This window comes from Carassius auratus, chromosome 6 (genome assembly GCF_003368295.1).
Source record: "Carassius auratus strain Wakin chromosome 6, ASM336829v1, whole genome shotgun sequence".
Taxonomy (NCBI): domain Eukaryota; kingdom Metazoa; phylum Chordata; class Actinopteri; order Cypriniformes; family Cyprinidae; genus Carassius; species Carassius auratus.
The window spans coordinates 13,874,253-13,895,766 of NC_039248.1; the positions used below are offsets into that span (position 1 = coordinate 13,874,253).

At 37.7% G+C, this 21,514-nt stretch overlaps 1 protein-coding gene and 1 long non-coding RNA gene across 2 annotated transcripts in view; one reads left to right on the plus strand and one right to left on the minus strand.

Annotated features, from left to right (window-relative positions):
• Nucleotides 1–89: 89 nt before the first annotated feature.
• On the plus strand, nucleotides 90–1,121 carry LOC113097532 (uncharacterized). Its single transcript, XR_003288889.1, has 2 exons — nucleotides 90–129; nucleotides 160–1,121. It is a non-coding gene; the product is annotated as an uncharacterized LOC113097532 (long non-coding RNA).
• A 152-nt stretch (nucleotides 1,122–1,273) lies between these two features.
• Nucleotides 1,274–21,514, minus strand: part of spega (striated muscle enriched protein kinase a) — a 52,180-nt gene continuing 31,939 nt past the window's right edge. The window contains 34 exon segments of the mRNA XM_026262765.1: nucleotides 1,274–1,910; nucleotides 2,548–2,819; nucleotides 3,356–3,505; nucleotides 3,739–3,814; nucleotides 3,950–4,173; nucleotides 4,284–4,523; nucleotides 4,662–5,199; nucleotides 5,308–5,472; nucleotides 5,595–5,717; nucleotides 5,864–6,031; nucleotides 6,113–6,229; nucleotides 6,361–6,465; nucleotides 6,689–7,156; nucleotides 7,159–8,995; nucleotides 9,103–9,171; nucleotides 9,360–9,402; nucleotides 9,506–9,658; nucleotides 10,033–10,059; nucleotides 10,151–10,323; nucleotides 10,431–10,508; nucleotides 10,632–10,689; nucleotides 10,776–10,973; nucleotides 11,086–11,191; nucleotides 11,350–11,518; nucleotides 11,619–11,731; nucleotides 12,910–13,082; nucleotides 13,158–13,281; nucleotides 13,608–13,814; nucleotides 18,302–18,406; nucleotides 18,489–18,608; nucleotides 18,767–18,996; nucleotides 19,166–19,355; nucleotides 19,473–19,631; nucleotides 19,807–20,064. Of these exon segments, the coding sequence (XP_026118550.1) occupies nucleotides 2,564–2,819; nucleotides 3,356–3,505; nucleotides 3,739–3,814; nucleotides 3,950–4,173; nucleotides 4,284–4,523; nucleotides 4,662–5,199; nucleotides 5,308–5,472; nucleotides 5,595–5,717; nucleotides 5,864–6,031; nucleotides 6,113–6,229; nucleotides 6,361–6,465; nucleotides 6,689–7,156; nucleotides 7,159–8,995; nucleotides 9,103–9,171; nucleotides 9,360–9,402; nucleotides 9,506–9,658; nucleotides 10,033–10,059; nucleotides 10,151–10,323; nucleotides 10,431–10,508; nucleotides 10,632–10,689; nucleotides 10,776–10,973; nucleotides 11,086–11,191; nucleotides 11,350–11,518; nucleotides 11,619–11,731; nucleotides 12,910–13,082; nucleotides 13,158–13,281; nucleotides 13,608–13,814; nucleotides 18,302–18,406; nucleotides 18,489–18,608; nucleotides 18,767–18,996; nucleotides 19,166–19,355; nucleotides 19,473–19,631; nucleotides 19,807–20,064 (7,220 nt within the window). The 3' untranslated portion in view covers nucleotides 1,274–1,910; nucleotides 2,548–2,563.

A 21,514-nucleotide genomic window follows, 5' to 3' on the forward strand; every position in this document is an offset into this window, starting at 1 on the left:
TATATATATATATATATATATATATATATATATATATATATATATATATATATATATATATATGTGAAGAACGTCATTATTTAAACCTGATGGTTGTCAGTATGAGATATCCAGTTGGAAAAGAACGCAGTAGCAAGCAAGTGTCATTGTAAACTCAAGATAGGCATCGGAAGTGATATAAGGATGCACAGTGTTTTTATTTTGGGGGTCAATACCACCATAGAGTGCCTTTCATCTTCACAATACTCAAAACATTTGGTTTTAATTTCCCATTCACTTTATGTCATGTCAGAAACAGTATAAACATATTAGCTGAGCTCCCACACATTTTTTTTTTGTTGATAATTATGGATCATTATTCGAAGCATAAACCAGAAGATATGTCCACCCTTTCATGGACATATATATTAATGTTAAATATGTTCTGATTCCAAAATTAAGATACAAATTATATATTCTGAAATGTATGATATCCCTTTCCTAAATATGGTTATTTGTTTGCTTTCAAATTTTAATTTCAAAATTTTTATGTAAACCATGCGTTTTTAAAGAAACTCATACAATTCACACATATTTTTTTCTAAGGAAATTTAATGAGCAATACATGGGGCAAAGCAAAATAACACGCACTCTCTTACACAAAAATAAAAATCTAGAAAATATAACTAAAGTAATGTTTTTGTTATGAATATAAAAGCTTTGCCTGAAATAACATACCATTTGATAGACATTTTTATGCTAAGTTACCATGGCAAATGAGTTACTTATGTACAGGACACCAAAAGGCACCCTACGGTAATATTGACCCTTTTATTTATTTTGCAGTACTACCATTAAATTAATGCAATACAACCCACTCATGAATGATGATAAAGTAGATAAAAGTGTATTGTGTTATGTGGATGGGACACTTTTTATAGTATTTATAATCTTTAATGTAATGTTTGTTTAGAATTTTCTAAATTTTGTTAAATGAAAGTCCGCAATAATATCAAAGCTTTTATGTAATATAATCCCATTTTCAGGGTAATGGTGATATTGTAGCTGTAAACATGATGTCCCTTTGAAAAATAAATAAATAAATAAATAAAAGAAGTCATAAGATGCCCATCTGTCAAAAAGATTTGTCCATTTTGTGTCTTTAATTTTCAATTTAATGTAGAATTCTGCTGAAAGAATCATTACTTAGTAAGTAGAAATACTCTCACAAGAATCAAAAACACATAAATATACGCTATCACGGTACCCTAGGCTATTGTTGTTGTTGGCATCCTTTTTTTTTTTTTTTTACAAAAACAACAGCACAAAATCTATAATGAAACATTGTATTGAAAGGCATGCCAAATAGTGCCATATACACAGTTTGAAATATAAAATCAAATGTAAAAGTACATCAAAGAGATCTACGTAATAGAAGTGACATAATGAGCTGACAAAAGAAAACATTTTCATTCTTTGTTTGACAAGTTTTTATAAATGCATTTAGAAACAAGTTGAAACACCAGAGCATGATTCTAAACTTGAATGAAGCTTAACAGTATGTTACTTACACTCTATATATTTAAAACACTAATAAATCAGCATTTTACACTGCAGACAAGTTTGTGTATTTTAAGAATTCTCTAAAGAAAACAATCTGTAACAGTATTATTGTATTCTTTTTCATAAACAGGCCCTATTACTGTGCCTGCTTCTGCAATTCTTAAAATCATTCTCAAATCAAATTTAAGTCCAAATGGATGAATAACATGTAGCAAACTACATTAAAAAACAAAATGATGTCAGCACCGATAGCCTCGTTGGCAGCATGCCGACATCTTGTCCCGAGTTCGAGTCCTGGCTCACAGACTTTTCCCAATCTTGTCTCCCTCTCTCTATCCCCCTTGCTTCCTGTCAAAATCTACACTGTCCTAGATAAAAAAGGCAAAAATTCCAAAAAGAAATAATAATTAAAAAAAAGTCTAAATGACTACCCTTATGAAACAAAAATATATTGCAGTATATTGGAAAATATCATGTAATATATTAAGCATACATTCTTATATATATTTATTTTTTCCAATATATTTCAATATATTAAAAGCGGCAATCATTTGTATATTTTGCAATATATTATATAATATATGTATCATCAATATATTATTAAATGTATTCAAACATATAAAATATTAGAAAACAAAAAGGGAAAATAATATATTACAATATATCACAATATAATTTAAGAAATATATTGATAAATATATTTTCCTTTCGTAAGGGTATGCTTTATAAAAACATTCATCCTGGTACAATCACTGATCCAAAGTTAACTGAATCCAGTATTGTTCCTAATTTAATGTCCATAACCTTGAAACAAACTGTTACTTGTTTACATCAACCAACTTTCCTATTATCAACATCATTGACCAGTAGTCAATGTTTTTTTTAATGTAATTATTATTTGAGGGATAGTCTATTTTGTTCTCATAATACTCATATTACTTCTTCAAGGAAACCCCTGGGTATAATATCCAGCATACATTTTCCAGCACTCAAGGAATTTATTACCTTATCCTGTTCAAAGTCAATGTTTTTCTTCACAGATAGGTGTGCTTGGTGAACTAGGCTTGGTTGGTGAGGTTTGGGGTGAAGACCCACTCTGGTAGGCTCTCAGGAGGACCTGGTGTTTAGTAGCTGACTCTGCACATCTGCGCTGATGTTCCTCCAGGAATTCTTTGAGCCGTGTGGTAGTGAAAGTCAAGGTCTGTCGACGCAGCTTCTTTAGATATGAGTCATGAAGCCATGAATGATTGAGGCAGTCCTTAATGGTGGGTCGACACCTGAGGAAATGGTCCATAAAATAAGTCAAGTTATGATATATACTATGTTTATTCTTCAGAACTAAGGACATAACAAAACAAACATAATATTTACTATGTCAATGTTGAATTTAAAAAGGGAAGTGCTTATTTACACATTTTTAACTTTTCAAACTTTGTTAAAAAATTGTTTTCAAATTGTTCCCGGAGCTGCACATTCTGGACATATTCATTTTTTTTTTTTTTTTTTACCCAGTCGAATTAACTCATCAGCTGGTTAGTAGAGTATTATATCATTTGGCCTGGGTGTGTCCAATAGGGAAAACATTCAAAATCGGGGTAGCCAACCCTACTCCTGGAGTACAGTTCCATCCCTGCTTCAGGAAGAATGGAAGTTCTGAGTAATCCTGAAGACACTGACTATTGTGTTTGAATAGGGTTAGAATAAAAATCTGCACAAAGTTAAGCCTCCAAGAGCTACCCCTAATCTAAAATGTGCAATGAAGTTGAACAGTCTGAAAACCCTTGTACTAAAGGGTTGTTCAACTGATACTCACCACGGATAGCCATTTAATGTCTTCTTTAAAAAAGTGGAGGCACTTTGGGAAACCTTTGGGTAGAGCTTAGTTGAGTCAAACTTTGCGGCATGGATTTTGTTCTCTGTCAATTTTGGGTCTTTGTCTTGGAAAGGAAGTCTACCGCTGAGCCTTCAGTTTAAAACAAAGTGACTTAAAATTAGATTACAATTAATAAATGATGTTATTTTAAAGAAAAATAGTATTAAGTAAAAGAAGCTCAAATACTGCATGTTCTAAACAGGAATGTTTATTTGTCTATTGCATGTTACTGCTTCTCTTAAAAATATACCACAATACAACAGTGAAGTTGGTTGCAATTTCTGTTTGATGCCAAATTTAATTATTTTATATACTGGACTTACATAATATAGGAAAGAACTCCCAAACTCCAGATGTCAGCTGGGGGTCCTACTAGATCCCCTTTCAGCAATTCTGGAGCTTGAAGAAAGCAGGAAACAGGTCATTTCGAGACATATCACATATCATGTCACATATCAAGACAGGAATATATATAATAAATCATTATACTGTACATAGAAATTTTACAGGTTAAGAATTCTATGTTGTGCATACCCATGTACTCCAGAGTCCCAAGTTCCCTGCTATACTTTTTGAGGGATAGGGGGTTAAACCTTTGAGCACTGCCAAAATCTATTATTTTAATAACATTGAGGTTGGTGACTATGATGTTGTCTTGCTTAATGTCCAGATGAAGAATCCGGCAGTTGTGGAGATATTCTAAACCCTGAAGAATCTGGACAATGAAACCCACTACATCATCTTCAGAGTAACAAAATCTGGAAGAGAAAACAAGAGTCATCTGAGAACACTGAACTTCATTTTCACAGCCCAGTTAAAATATAATAGATAATCTATCACATCTTGACTATACTGGGCCAATACATACCTTTCAATGAGACTATACAGGATCTCTTTGCCTGTGCAGTACTCTGTTATGAGTACAAGGTAGCGAGGTGTGATAAAGGCTTCATGTAGGGCCATGATTCTTTCACAACGGAGGGACTTGAGGATCTCATACTCCTTTATGACCGCCTGCTTGTCCTGCTGATCATAGGGAATAATCTTTGCTATAAACATCTTGCCTGTTGAGTTTTCTCGGCAATCCCTTATCACTCCAAAACGTCCCCTGTCAAAAAATGAATGAGTTGTGTGAAAATGCTTGTATAACTGATTTGTGAACTATATAATTAGATGGAAAATTATTAACTACAATGAATAAATAAATAAAGGAATAACAAATATAGGAATTCATTTATTTTCTCACCTGGCTTTCTCATCCAAAAAGCTGTATGGTTTCTGAGGAACTCCTTGCCTCAAAGTGGTCTCAGTTTTGGTGGAGGATACCACTCTTTCCATAATTGTCTCTGGTGTGGGTGAGCTCGCTCCTTCTCCTATTGGACTGATACTGCTGACCAAGATCACAGAAGGAGAGACAGGGGTGGGAGCAACTGAACAAGTGGCTGTAACATATGAAGGGACAGGGGAAACCGATCTGTCTATTGAAGGTGGAGCTGTGTATGACCTTGCAGGTACTGTCTGGGTTTGGGTAACAGGGTGAACCATGTTGATAGTGCTTGTTGGCTTGGGGTAAACAAGAGGAGGGATTGACATCTTTGGGCATAAGTGAGAAATGGGCATCTCAGAGGAAGTATTTGAGATGCCATCAGACTGTGCAGGAATAGGACTAATGGACTGACTAACACTTGGTTCTTCTGATGTAGAAGCAGATGTAGTCACAGCAGCAATAGAAAAAGGAGACGAGGGGTGTGTCTTCATTTCAGCAGGCTGAGAGAGCAGTGGCACTGCAGAACCGAAGTTATGTACACATAAATGCATTTCCTTAATCCAGAAAAGTATAATGAATTCACATATCCAAACTTAATATTACAGCTGAACTGCATGCATAATACCTTCAACGTTAATTTTCACTCCCTTTGAAACATTACTGTATGGACCTTGGCCAGCTTTATTTACACATGCTACACGGAATTGGATGGTGGAACCAGTTAGAAATACAGAGGAATTGTAGAAACAATCAGTCACGCCTGTAGCTTCAGTTACCCACTTATCATCACCTACAGATAAAAATGTGAAATTTTAAATCACTGCACACAACGAATGGAAAGGAGAACACTTATTTGATAACAATATTTAACACTGAAGAACATGATAAATAAGTAAATGCCATATGTCATACCATCACATTTTCTCTCAAGTGTGTACGTGCAAGGAACTTTGGAGTCTGATGGTTTCCATTGCACCAGAGCAGTGTTATTATATATCTGTGGAATCTCTGGAGTTCCTGGTCGTTTTGGAACACCTTAAAATGTGATATAAACACAAAATATGGATCATAAAATAACTTGAAAGATAATTATATACAGTAATAAACGAAATGTGAGAACACCCAAACATCTGCTTGGCATTAATGCTATACTGAATAATAAGCAACCTTCTAATGCTTACAGGCTATGGACAGTATACAGGAAGTAGTAGCAGAGGCCAGGTTATTAGAGGCGACACATTCATATATTCCTGCATCCTTCTTAGAGGTCTTCATGATCATCAAAAGTTGCCTTCCATCTGGGCAGGCCATTAAGCTCATTTTGTCATTAATCTCCAAAGGTTTCTTATCTATGAGTACAGGAGAAAGGTTAATTGGTGGAACACTACTGTTTTTGTAATTAAAAGAAAACAAATAAATGAAAAAAAGACCTTTTATCCATAATATTTTTGGCTCAGGACTGCCAGCTGGAAGACAACTAAGAGTCACTGGATTTCCTTCAAGAAGAACATGGTCCTTTAGTGTAATATGGAAAACTGGAGGAAAATCTGAAATTAAAAAAAAAGATGAAAAAGGATAAACTGTTAATTGGAGTTGCTGATGAAAACTGTGGCAGTTGTTCAAAATGACACTTGACATATCAGAAGTAGAATTATTTTTAAAAAAGTGTTTGTTTTACCTTCTTTCTGAATTTGAGGTGCATTTGATTTTGATGGTGTCCTGTCTCTCTTGCCTCTGGACAAACCCCATCTGTCCCACCTATTTCTGATGTCACTTTCAGGAGCTGTCAACAATGAATTACTTTAATGTCGTTTTGTTATGAATGTCTTCATCATTTGCATACAGGTTCCAAGGTTTAACTTGCAGTACACTAGCTACAGTATGGTATACTCAGTAACAACTTACATGCTTAGTAATAAGTGTTGGAATAGTTTTCTATCATTAAAAAAGAAAGAAACAAACAATTTATTGCAAAAAAAAAAAAAAAAAAACGCAATAATACATACTCTGAGAGGATTGTATAGAGTGTGAACTAGAAGAGGAGATCAATGTCTCTTTGGATGATGTAGAAGCAGTTTTTGAGGGAACTTGGTTCTCTGGATTTTTCACACTCTTGTGAATGATCCCATCAGATTGAGAGCGCCGATGACGAGAGAACAAAGGTGTTTTCTGTTCCTCATTTTTAACCTCATTCTCTCCCTCACTCTTGTCAGACTGACCTTGTTTTCTTAATGAAAATCCAGATACTTTTGACTCAAACTTTTTTCGGAGTGCCAGAACTGGCGAATCACTGATTTTCTTTATGTCTTGCCTCTCTTCTTTTAGAGTTTCTTCATCACTGTGGGGTTTAGTTTCCCTATCCTTAGTGTCTTTTGACTTGCTATGCACTGAAAATATTCCTGAAACATTCGATTCAAATTTACGTCGGACTGCAAGGACAGGTGATTCAGCAACCTTCTTACAATTTTTTTTTGATTTTCTTTCTCTGTATCCATAGTGTTATCAGTGCTTCCTATCTCAACTTCTTTTTTGTCTAGGGACTTGCTACGTCCCATTGCCCAGGTAACACGACGTCTGTTAGCTACAGAATCTGAGGTTTCCTCTTTCCATTTTTTTGATTGCAGTTTGGCACGCATAGAGAATCTTCCAATAAATCCTAGGCCAGGTTCCTTCTCCACCTCCCTGAGGTCTTGGACAGATTTGGATTTTTCCTTTAATCCTCTAGGTCCAAACTCCAACGGGGCACCTACAGGGCGAGGTCGATAAACCTCTTCATTTGATTTCCGTGGGAGAACAGGTGAGTTTTCTTCAGACTTGGTCCTTGTCAATCGTTTTAGACCATGTGTCAAAGATGATTCCCTCTTCTTAAACCTTGCTTCAAAAATTTCCTCTGAATCAATATCTTTAATATCAGTTCTAAGAGATGGGTGATATGCAGAGGAAGCAGAAGCATAAACAACTGGATGTCCAGTGCTAGGTTGAATATCTGGCTCTGAGATTTTCAAGATAGGGGTGGGTGACACTGCAACAGATGATTCCTTTTTGCCATTTACCTGCAATTTACTGGAATAATTTGAAGATATGTCATGTGGAAGTATATCGAGAGAAGATTCAGTACTTTTATTTATCTTTCCTGGCACACAGTCTTCAGAGAGCATGTGCTCTTCCATCTTCTCTACCTTCTTATCACTGTCATCTACTATAGATGCAGGCTGATATGTATTCATACTTTGGATGGCACCAATAGCCTCTTCCTTAGATGCCTGTTTATTTTCTATGTCTGGAGTTGGTGGTTTGGAAGAAATTTCTCTTGGAAACACAGGCTTTGGGCCATCCTTTGTTTGTTCTGAGAGAGGAGATGTGGCTTCCAACAAGTTATGGTCCCCAGACAAAATGGAGGGAATCTCTAGTGGGGCTCCAGATCTTCTATGTAGTGAAATTGACTCAGAGTTTCCATCCCTTAAAGAAGACCTCTTCCTAATATTTGGAGAGGTATCCTCATGGCAGTCAGAGGAGAATGCCCGAGGAACTTCTGAAGCATTTAACTTGGCACGTCTAAAGTTACGATCCAAAGAAGCAGTTCGTCTCTCATTATCAACACCCAGTGTCTCAAGAAGGGGGCCGCGAAGACCACTCATGTTCTTGTCAACAGTGCCTCCTCTTAGCAACCTCTGCCGCATAAGATCCAGTTTTAGAGCATAATCTTCCTTGCTACGCCTCCCTGTATTTGGACTATTGTTCTTGTATGGCAGCTCCATGGAAACTGCCTTTTGCATGTGCTTTTGGCCATCTTCTGTAATATTGTTCATATTATCATCTTCAGATGTGATCTGTAGAAGAAGAGCACTATCAGCAGAACTCCCTCTTCGCATTAGCGCTCTTCTGGATTTACCTGCTACCTGACCAGCTTCTACACTCGAACCCATTTGGAAGGATTCTTTCAAGTTCACAGTCCTTTCTTCAATCTCCAGTTGGTCTACATCCCTCTGTCCATCAGCTGTGTGACATTCTGTGATGCCTTCCAGACGATTAATGTGTTTTTGGTAGGACTCATCGGATCCTCTAATGACATCAACATCATCCTCATGGATCTCAGTCAGTGACATCCTTGATCCAGAGAACATCATTGTTTGAGGCATAGGGATGAAAGGAAGTTCATCGATGTCCTCATCTGAATCGGAGGATGATGATGGAGGTGGGGAACCACCTTTAAGGTTTCTGGGCACAGCAAGGGACACATGACTTGAAGAGTCATCCAGCAACTCTGATATGGATCTCATCACCATTTTAGATTTGTATCTAATCAGCGAACACTGAAACAGCAATAAAAAAAAAAGTTAAGAAATTAACAGTAATTTATTTTATTATTAATTTATAATTAATTATAATTTTTTAATATATAGGTTTTTAAATCGCTTACCTGCCATTTGCGTCGGGCTAACACTTGCTTATGTAATGTTGTGTTGATACTCTTTCCCTTTACCAGTGACTAAGGCAAAAATGTCAATTAGATTACTAAGAAAACATTTCAAGCCAACAACATCTCTGCACATATATAGTGACCCAGAAGGTAGGTGTTAAAGTTACCAGGTGCTAAAATGATTAATTAAAGGGAGCCAGAGGATTTTTTTAAATTGCATTAAGCAGTACTACACCCTGTTTGATATTCCATCTTACCTTGAACCAAGGATGAAGAAGACATTCTGTGGCATCAGGTCTCCTGAAGTACAAATGTTTGAACAAATTTAAGACTGCATAACTCCATGACAATTACAACAGTCAGACATATTTACCTTGGAGACTGTGGTGCAATAAACACTTACAGTTTGCTTGCTACAAGGAGCTTTATGATGAATCCTTTTGCTTCTCTGCAAAGGTCTTTGAACATGCTCTCCTCAAAGGCAACATTATAGTTCCTGATGTTCAGCAAAGTGTCACGATCATTTTCCCCAGCAAATGGAGAAACTCCTGTTAGGCTGTAAATTATATGAATGAAAAAGACATGGTACATAATTTCACATCTAGCATTATTTGCAAAACTCTAACAGTGGTACAGTACAAATTGGTAACACTTTATTTTGATACGTAGTCCACTTTAGACATTCTATTAAGTATAAATAACTTAGCAATAACAGTTACTTTGTCAACTACCAGTCATTAGAGCAATTGTAGATGGTCTGTTAAATGACATTAAGTGATTAAGACATTAAGTCTAAAGTCCGACTAAGTCTAAGTCTAAAGAATTCTAATTCTTTAATGATAGTTAATGGACATGCAATTGAAAACATATAGTTAGTAGAATGTATAAACTGGACTATCGAAATAAAGTGTAACCTACAAATATACATACCATAAGTAAGTGATGACACCCACTGGCCTGTGGAGAGAAAGATACTGTAGTTTTAGCAAATAAAGAGAATGAAACTTAACCATCTGTCAGAAAGGCAAGTATAGCGTTGGTCTTTTACCAAATATCTGTAGATTTAGAGATGGGTGACTGGTTTATAATCTCAGGAGCAATAAATTCTGGTGTCCCGTATTTGCAGTACAGTTCTTCATTTGGTTTGACTTTTAAAGCATTGCCAAAATCACAAATACGAATGTGGTCACTTTTTTGGTCTGCCATGAGGATGTTTTCAGGCTGAAAGACACACATACTGTATGGTTACACAACCCTGAAATGTTAAAAACTTTAATTTGCAATGATTAGCAAAGGATTAAGTAAATGGTACAATTTTATCTGTTGACCTTTATATCAAGGTGAATTATGTCATTCTGGTGAAGATAGATGATACCCTCTAGTAGCTGCTTTATGATAGACCGAACCTGTAAACAGAACATGAGCATCAATTCTGTGGATTATGTTAATCTGCCAGTAATTCACTGACTTTGTTTTTTCATAATGCAGCAGCAAATAATATTTACAGAATACACAGTTAAAACACCAACCTCAGATTCTAAGATGGTTGTTCTTTTTGTTATTCTTTCCAAAAGCTCTTCGTGGCACCTTTATAATCATTTAAAGATAATAACATAAGCAAACATCTTTTGTAACAGCTTTAGTAGGGATAATTAATCAGAGGGAAAGGATACAGTTCAGTAATAATGACCAGTACACGCCTCTTTTCAAATGCATCATAGAAGTGGATGATCTTCTCATGGTCTAACTCTGACAGCAGGGTCATCTCTCTCAGAGCACAAGCTTTTGTATTTGCCCGTAATGAAATGAATTTTGCTGCAAATATTTGCCCATTTGTCTGTGTCACTCGCTTGATGTATGAAAAAGCCCCTCTGTGAGCAGGAACAGTACAGACTTGTCAGATCCAAATATATATATAATATATAATAATGAACATAATAAATAAAGTATTAACAGAACTATCCTTTTGGCAGGGTGTCCGACCTGTTAATTTCTTTGTGTATGTCGTAGTAATCAGTCAGTCTACGCATCCTCCGTAGAATTGTGCCTTCATCTTCCATTTGCTCTTCCTCCTCCTCCACATTTTTGGCTGTGAAATTGTAAGTACACCCACACACATTTACTTTGCTATCTGAATGGGCACATTCCATAGACTTGTAAATAACATTCCCCTTAACTTTAAACATAAGTTCTTCTGGGTGAATTCATCTAAGCTAAGACATATTCAAACTAATCTGCATTACTTACCAGTATGAACAGTAAGCTCAGCTTTACAGGACACTGACCCAGCCTGGTTCTTTGCAGTGCAAGTGTAGACCCCTTCATCCTCTAGCTGAGCATTGAGAACCACAAGCGAGCACTCTCTGTCATCATACACAAAGGTAAAATGACTACTCTCTGTCAGAAGGACATTGTCCTGAAAGTCAAATTTCACAAATGAGTGGAATCACCAAGGACAGAATAAAAACTGTTCAGTGAACTATCAGTTAGCATGAGAATCAAAAGTGCAATCTGACCTTGTACCAAAGAATATCAGGGTCAGGTTTCCCATCTACAACCACAGCAAAACGGGATGTTTCCCCCACACACACATTCAAGTCCTCCATGATGGTCTCAAATGAAGGAGGCACTGAAATGTACAGGAAAAAACAACAACAGAGCATTTTAAAATAGAACACTTAAAGCAGGATCAATACAGACACTTAATACTCAAGTGTAAAGAAAAAAATATATAAACTCTGTCTTTGATTTTATTTTATTAGTTATTGAGTCATGTCACGAGTTTTAAGTCACATGAACATGTTACTGTTTGATGTTACTGATGTTTTTGATGTTTCATTACTCCAATGAGTTTATTATATTACTTTAACCCTACCTTTATATCCCATATTCTAATGGCATCACACAAAAGGTTATATTAAAAGGTTATGTTATTGGAATTGTAATATTGGATTATACATCAATATTGTTGATCAACGTTTTGATTATCGCTTGGTACACTAAGTGGGCATATCTCTTCAGATTAAACTACTAGGGTTGATCATGTGCGGAGCTCCATATATATGTGACTCTGGACCACAAAACCAGTCTTAAGTTGCTGGCGTATATTTTTAGCAATAGGCAAAAAAATAAAATAAAATAAAATAAAAATAAAAAAACCTTGTATGGGTCAAAATGATTGATTTTTCTTTTATGCCAAACCATTAGGATATTAAGTAAAGAGCGTGTCCCATGAAGATATTTTGTCAATTTCATACCATAAATATATGAAAACGTAATGTTTGATTAGTAATATGCATTGCTAAGAATTAATTTTACTAATATGCATTGCTAAGAATTAATTTGGACACATTTAAAGGTGATAGAAAACATTTTTATATATATTTTTTTTTTGCACCCTCAGATTCCAGATTTTCAAATAGTTGTATCTCGGCCAAATATTGTCATATACTAATAAATCATACATCAATGGAAAGCTTATTTTTTGTTTATATTTAAAGTATCCAGGTTCTCTCTCTCTCACACACACACACACACACACACACACATATATATATATATATATATATATATATATATATATATATATATATATATATATATATATATATATCAACTATTCCTTTAATAAGACACCTGGTTGAACGTACTGGAAGGTTTTTGCTACTACAGTACTACCACATAATCACACATACTAAATAATACTCCCCCACTTACCTTACTTTTACTGCTGTAAGCAGTGTCGCTGATGTGCACCTAATATTTCTGAGTTTAAAAGAAATGTGTGGCCAGAAAAAGGGCATTCACCTGCCATTGCCACCTGCAGAGTGCAGAGGTCACTGCCATACTGGTTGTTTGCCATGAAGATCAGCTGACCTACATCCGTGCTTTTCACTTTGGCAATGTGTAGGGCATGCTGGTCATCATCAGGCATGGTCATCTCTAATGCACCAGGTTTGTTGAGAAGCATCACTCCCCTTCTGGTAAACAATGACTTATTTAATATCCACAATTTATATTGCAGTTTCAATGTTTGGTTAACATTTCACACAAACCTTTTCCATGTGCCTGTTGCTTGGACATGATTAAGGGTTATTGTGATGGTGACAGGCTGGTTTTCAACCACATACACAATATCAGGCTTGTCCAGAATGACTGGTGCTTTGTGTAAATACTGTCCTGTGATATGAAAAAATAATAATAATAATAATAATAATAATAATTTAATAAATTATTTCAACAAGTCTACATGTAATGTGCATTCATCAGGCAATGACACAGCCAGCATTTCACAAGCAAAAAGGTTTATGTGGGTTTGCTTTGGCCTGCTGAGATGGTTTACAGTGAAGTAAATGACAGCTGCAGTCATTAAAAGTGCAAAACAGCAAAAGACACATGTGTCATCAAGGTTATAATCAGTATACATGTCACCAGAAAGTAATAAATATCACCACATTTATCTGCTGTGAGTACAGACAGAATTCAAGCACAAATCTTCTCAATACCTCTGTCACAGAGCTGGACCAGGTCAGTGGGCTGGGAGGGTTTGCTGGATGCTTTTCCAGTAGTATTAAGGACTCTGAAGGAATAACACACTCCTTTAGAAAGAGAGGTGACAGTGTAAGAGGTGTCTTTGAGGCTGGAGGCAATGGTTGTCCACTGGGTGGAGCCTAGAGCTTGTTGTTGAACAATGTACATAAGTGAAGCAGGATCTGAAATGAACAAAAGACATGGAAAATGCTAGAAGGAAGAGCAGGGAAAGATAAATGAGACAGAGGTAAAACTAATACTAAAAATATAATTATATTTCAGCATTTCTGCTGTAAATTTAATTTGTTATAAAGCTTCTATATCAAAGGTGATAGAAATGTGACTTCTTTGGAACTTAGGGATAAACTGTGTGCTATTAAGGAGGAATTCTGATCATCAGGAATATGTAAACAATGTAAATAACAAAGGAAAGTTACATTTTATATTTATATATTTTTTTATTTTATTGTTTTGAAATAATATTGCTAATAATTATAATTACTTACAAAATGTATCCTACACTTGGATGGAAAACACAGAGTACTACAACTATTCCTGTAGATGAGCCGTTGAGCCGTAAACATCTGGCACACTGTATCCAATAGCTACACTATTCTACATGGACATAGGAAATTCACAAACATTACATACATATTTATAGACATTGAAATGTTTTCTTTGATATACACACATATAATTTCTCTCATGTAGAAAAAAAAAACTGGTTTAAAGACACCATGAAATTAAAATTGACATTTCTTATTTCTTAAGGGACACTGCAGTGTTTATTTTAAATTGTATATCAATGTAAATCTTCTTTATTTATTTTTATTATTAATGTGCCCTAATAATCCTTCACCAAGAACATTAACTTCTCCTCCCCCTTACAATATCATCTCTTCTCTAAAGTTGTAATGTGGAGTCAGAGACATTTGGATCCATGTGCAATGTTTATTAAGAACTCGTAGTGACAACAGGCAGGCTTCAGACAACAGCGTCAGCAATGGTTAAAAAGTGGGTGAGATACGGTAACTGGCAGGTAATGCTAAACGAAATGAAACTGGGGTTATTTCCCGGATGATTTTGTAATGACCCATGTATCTGGGATTGAGCTTCTTGCAGGACTGCCGGAATCGAAGATCTCTGGTGGAAAGCCAGACCCACTGACCAGAAGTGAACCGAGGGCCAGATCTGCGGTGATGATCCGCCTTTTCCTTGGCCCTGCGGACCCAACGTCCTTGGCACGTTGAAGGTGGACATGGGCTCTGTTCCAAGTCTCCTCGCTCCTTCTCATCCAGTCGTCAACTGCGGGGAGCTCCGAGGGCTCACCCGCCCAGGGAAACAAGGGTGCTTGGAAACCCAGAACACATTGGAAGGGAGTAGCTAGTTGGCAGAAGGTAACGACTCCAGTCTGCCTGATTATTGTGACAGTAGGTGCGGAGGAAGCCTGCTCGCTTGAAGATGTCCACGTGAGACGTTGGCTCTTTCCCTGTAACAGAGAGGTGAGAGGTGCAGCTACCACACTGAAATTTCTGATAAAGCAACGATAGAAGTTTGCAAACCCTAGGAAGCATTGGAGCTCCTTGATTGTGGATGGTCTAGGCCAATCTAACACCGCCTCTACCTTCTTCTCATCCATGGCTACCCCCTCTGCACTGATAATGTACTCCAGAAAGGAAATTTGTGTCTGGTGAAACTCACATTTCTGTAGCTTGGGCATTGAGTTGATGCTGAATGAGTTTGACATGGGCTTCCATGGATTCGGAGTATATCAAGATGGTGTCGATGTAGACGATCACACATTAGTTAAGCATATCATGCAAGACATCGTTAATGAAGGCCTGGAACACAGAAGGACTGTTGGGAAGCCCGAACGGCATAACCCGGTACTTGTAGTTGTTGGATGTTGTAGAGAAGGCTGTCTTCCACTCATCCCCCTTGCAAATGTTTAGTTTAGTGAAGTACCGGGCATTGCGAAGCTGCTCCAGGACCGACGGAACCAGAGGTAGCAGATAACGGAACTTCACACTGATCTCGTTGAGTGCCCAATAATTGATACAAGGCCGAAGGCCTCCATCCTTCTTTTTGACGAAGAAGAACCCCACTGAAGCTGGTGACTTGGATGGCGTAATGAAGCACTTGGCCAACTCCTCCTCTATATACTCCCTCATGGTTAGTGACTCAGGTTGCGAGAGAGGAAAGATTCTGCTCTTGGGAGGAGTGGAACCTGGGATGAGGTCAATGTCACAGTCAACGGGTCGATGAGGTGCAAGCTTGGAAGCCTTGGTTTTGCTGAAGGCTTCAACTAAGTCCTGATATTTGATAGGCGAGCCTGATATGTCAGAACAGTTGCGCTCCTCCTCCTGGGTATGAGTGGATGGCAGAGTTGTAAGGAGGCAGTGGTCTTGAAAGGATTGAGACCACTGAACAATTTCCTGGGTTGACCATGATATGCGTGGGTTATGTCTTTCCAGCCAGGGTAGCCCTAGAATGATGGGATTCCGAGGTGAGTAAATGGCAAACAGTCAAATGGTTTCGGTGTGGAGAGCTCCAATTTTAAGGTTGATATCTGGCGTGATGTATTCAATTTTTCCCTAAGACCAGCAGACGACCATCTAGTGCTGCCACTGCCACCCGGGATTCAAATGAAAGGAGAGGGATGTCTTGAGTTTCAGCGAACAAGATATCAATGAAATTTCCCGCAGCCCCAGAGTTTATCATGGCATCGGTATCAACTCTCCTCCCCTCATTGTTAATGACCACTGGTACCCAAAAGAATGAAGGTGGGTACTCATCTCTGTGGAATTCTGGCGAGAGGGTCTGATGGGAAAGGAGACTCTTAGATGACCGGCCTGCCCACAGTACAGACACAGATGTTGGCGAATGCATCTCTGGCACCAATCTGCATGGGCTCTGGCTCGGGGAGTCCTTGAGCGACCGGCCGGCCTGGTGAATGTCGACGAGTGTGTCGGGAGCGTATCAGATTATCCAGACGAATAGAAAGATCCATTAATTGATCCAGAGTCCTTCCCTCCTCTCTGCAGGCTAGCTCTGACTGTAGATCATGGTTGAGCCCTTTGCCGTAGAAGAGCCGTAGCGGTTCGTCCCTCCAGCCCGTTTGAGCAACGAGGGTGCAGAAGGCCAAGGTATATTCGGCAGCGGTGCTGCGACCCTGACATAGCACAATTAACTCCTCTCCTCTCCAAAACTGGCGAATGAAATGGTCATAAATGGGGAAAGACATGTGATTACCTTGCCAGATCGCTGTTGCCCATTCCAGCTCTCTTCCGGTCAACAGTGAGCAGATGAACGCCACCCGACTCTCATCCATAGAGTAAGAGAGGGGTTGCTGGTTGATGCAGATGTAGCATTGCATTCGGAAGCCTTGCACTTGCTTGGGGAACCATCATATTTTTCTGGAAGTTAGAGACGGATGCCATGAGATGCGTTAGTCGAAACGGTAGTGTTGAGCGTGGCGTCTGGTGTTGAACTCACTGCTGGGGCAGTCACATGGAGAGTCTGTTGCATCTTTACTAGCTCCTCTGTGAGAGAGGTGAGTCTCTGTAGCTGTTGTTGATATGTGACCAGCACGGAGGCCTGAGCAGAAACCTCGGAGGATAACTCTGAGAACATCGCTGAATCCTGAGGTGGCGAAAGACTTCTGTAACGTGGAGTCAGAGACATTCGGATCCATGTGCAATGTTTATTAAGAACTTGTAGTGATAACAGGAAGGCTTCAGACAGCAGTGTCAGCGATATCAGAAACAATCAAAGACAGGGTCGATTACCAGGCTTGAATCGGGGCAGGCGGCAGACAGTAGACAAGTCGAGGGCAGAGCAAAGGGTCAGTAAGGCAGGCGGTAGAGAATTGTCAGGATCAGAAAAGTTCAAGGTAATACACGGAAAGGCAGGCAGGGATAAATGCTCAGAAATGTCAGACAGGCAAAACAAGACTTTGCACTGTGTGTGTGTGTGTTTGGCTGCAGCTTAAATAGGGCATGGAATGAGGAACACCTGGTGGTGATTAGTCCGAGGTACGGGGCCACTGGGTAATGTAGTCCATAAGAATGTCAGTATTCCAGTGAAGGTGCCCTCCGGTCGCTGTCGGAGAGAGCCACAGAGGCCTGAGCCTTAACAAAAGTCATGTCCACCAGTGCAAGGGCTAGACAATAATCTCTCCTACCCAACTGCCTATCACTAACATGAGGTCTTAGCGACAGAGTACTGCAGGGACAACTTACTTTTGTAAACCTGCAAATGAGCTAGAATTTTAGCACCTCCTCATCCACAATACCGTTTTTCACTCACTTTTACAGTCTCACAGTTTGTAATAATTCTCTTTCAAACTATTCTCACTCAGACTTTCAGGAAAAGGGTGATTCTAACTTCTGCGCTGGCCTACAGAAATGTGTCATCACTGCAGGACTGCATAAGCAACTGGCAATGACAAAATCAAGTGACGTCCTACCACATTCTCCCTAGTTGTCAATTAAGTATAACTGATTATAAAACATGATAAACTAACTTTACACAAAATCTAAAGCAGCTGTTTTCAGATATATGAGATATAAAAATTGTCCAGAGCAGTGGGCCCCCAGGACCAGGACTAAAAAACACAGATTTGAAGGAGCTCTCAAACCAGTTCAGTTAAAGACAAAAAAATATATACCTATGGTTGGATCTAGGTTTTTTGGTATTTTCCAGCTCAGTGAGACTGTTCTCCCAGTTACAGATTCAATTACTGGAGGACCATCAGGTGGCTCAGGAAGGCTAACTGTCAAGAAACTACAATGTTAGTGAGACCGACACATGGGATGTCACAATACTAATATATAATACAGAAAGTTCAGCCTTACCTGCAACATATAAATGAGCATAGCAGACAGCCTTTCCCACTTTATTGGAGATTACACATTTATACACACCACTGTGGCCATTACACACAGAATTAATGACCAGACTGTGAACATCCCTGTCTAGAAAAAGTACATGATAGGATATAATTAAAGACAATATGTATTTGGGAGACAATAAAAGCAGAAAACCTATAAGAACCTCACAATTAGAAGTCAATATAGCCTTATTAAACTAAAGGTGGGCCATTAACATCCTTTAAAATGTTTTGTGGACTTACACTGTATCATCTTTCTGTCATCAGAGCTTTCTATCTTCGTGCCATTGTGGTACCAAATGATTTTGGGATATGGCAGGCCTGTCACCCTACACTTCAATACTGCTTCTTTCCCTTCTATCACTTCCAGGTCACTGAGGGGTTTTATGAAGTCTGGCATTGTCCTGTGTTCCACCTCTCCCTCAAACACCTCAGGCTCCTCAGGGATTGATGGCATCTTCTCTAACCTTGACCTGAAGAGGGAAAAACAAACAAATATACGAGTCAGAAAAGGGGTAAAAGTAAGAGTAAATTAACAATATATATATATATATATATATATATATATATATATAGAATTATTTTTTTGTTGTTTGTTTGTTTGTTTGTTTAGACATTGTTAAGAAGAGTTTGTCTTCTTACATGTGAGTAGATATGGCTTGTCGTGGTTCCTGTACATATAGTTCAGCTGAGCTTTCTGCTTCTCCATGAACATTTCGAGCAAATACTGTGTACAGTCCCTCACTCTCCTTGTTAATGTGAGTGATGAACAGAGAGTATCGCCCATTTACTCTGAGAATGCGAATATTATCACTCTCCACAATAGGTTGCTCTAGGACACGAAGAATGTATATTCAATCAGTGTTGAAAAACATCTCATATTCCATAGAAATGACTAAAACAAAGTTATTTCAGGGAAATAAAAACATTATTATTATTATTGTCTTACCACAATGAGTCCAGTTTACTTCAGGTGGGGGAGATCCACTGACTTTACAATCAAATTGTGCAGAACGGCCCTCGGTAGCCTCCAGTGCCTCCAGTTTCCGTGTAAAGAGTGGCTCCTTAGATGGAATCACCAGAAGATTAGCAGTGCAAATGAGCTCTTCTGTACCATACAAACAAGAACAAGAACCACAGTTAATATCAATTAATTGGAAGCAAATAAGCATTACTAAGAAGCAATATTAACATAAAATTAAAGAATAGGCATGCTAATATTGATGCATTAATGATGCAAGATTGAGCTATGCTCAGTTTTTGATTGTAGTTACGACTCCTACCTTTAGCTGAACTGATTTTGCAAGAATAACTTCCACTGTCATCTTCGTGTGCAGATTTGAACAGAAGACTGCATCGGTGCCCATCAAATTGCATCTTACAATCAAATAGTGCTGGCTGTATCAGCTTCCCATTGGCCAGCCAATCAACATCCACAGTCTGTGGCCCAGTTATGAAACATTCAATTAAGGCCATCTCTCCCGCCTTGACTTTCACATCCTGCATTGGTCTGGTAATTGTCAGAGATGACTCAGCAAGAGCTGCTTGGCAGAAAAGAACAGTTACAAGTTGTGTACCATCCAAAGTTTATGCCTTAATTTAAAATAGAATTACTTGCAGAAATATCTACATGTAAAGTTTTGCTATTCATATATAAAAGCTGGACTAAAGAAAGAAAACAAACAAACAGTAAAATGCAAATAAGGGAATCTGTTGGTCACTAATCAAATGTAAGCAAATTTTGACCATGTTATTTTTTTTTAAATAAAACCCTCTAAAAAATTAATTGTTAAAAATGTATCTCTATAAATGTAATCAGTGCAAAACCTTCTATTTGAAACTCTCTCTCATAATGAGTGAGAGAGAGATGTTTGGTGACCTTCATCATTGGAAAATTCAGTGCCATTATTAATACTGTGTGTTTTTATAAACTCTTGGCATTATCTTAATATTATCGTTATCATCACTATCATCATTATCATCAATATTAGCATTATTTTAATTCAGATATTATTTAAATTGTGACCAACAAAATATATTGATAAATGTTTTTCAATTTGTTGGTCTTCTGCAATGTAACTAGACAATAAGTCAAAAAAAAAAAAAAAAGAAATCTGTTGTAACATTACTTCACTAATCAGCCACTAATTAGTTATTATTAGTGCTGTCAAATGTTAAATCGCGATTAAAGTTTTTTTTTTTTTTTTACATAATATATGTATGTGTGCTGTATATATGTATTATATATAATTATATTATATATAAATACACACAAATGCATGTATATATTTCAGAATTTTTTTATATATTAAATATATTTATTTATAATATAAGTTATATGAATATAAGTAGACATGCAAATACATGCATGTATTTATATATACATAATAAATATACACAAAACACACACATATATTATGCAAACAAAACCTTTTATTTTCTATGTGATTAATCATGACTAATCACTTGACAGCACTAGTTATTATTAATTATGCAAATTGATAGTGGCATCTAGTTGTTAAAGTTGGTATGACATGGTAATTGTAAGCTTGCGGAAGCCCCATTCTTCCTGAAGGAGGTTTCAGAAGCACTTACACATATGGACAACCGTTTAGGTGCATATAGAAGATTAGAGGTGATTGTAACTCTCTTCGAAAATAGCCAGGGGCAAGGCCTCAGGATTACATGGAAGTCAGCTGTCCTGAACTCTATGAATGAATCGTTGACCGAAAATGTCGCACAGCTTGTGACAGCTCGTCGGCTGCCTGTTTGTGCAGACCAGGAATGTGAATGGAACAAAGCAACCTCAGATTTTTCTGACTCCAGAGGAGGAGGTGGTGGGCGAGTTGTCACATCCGATGGGAGCTTAGACCACCTTGTCAGTATATATACGTAACGGTTGCAGTGTTGTCCATGAGGACCAATACAATACTTGCTTCGTAAGCACCTTTTGAGATGGATCACGGCAAGGTGCACTGCCAGCAACTGTAG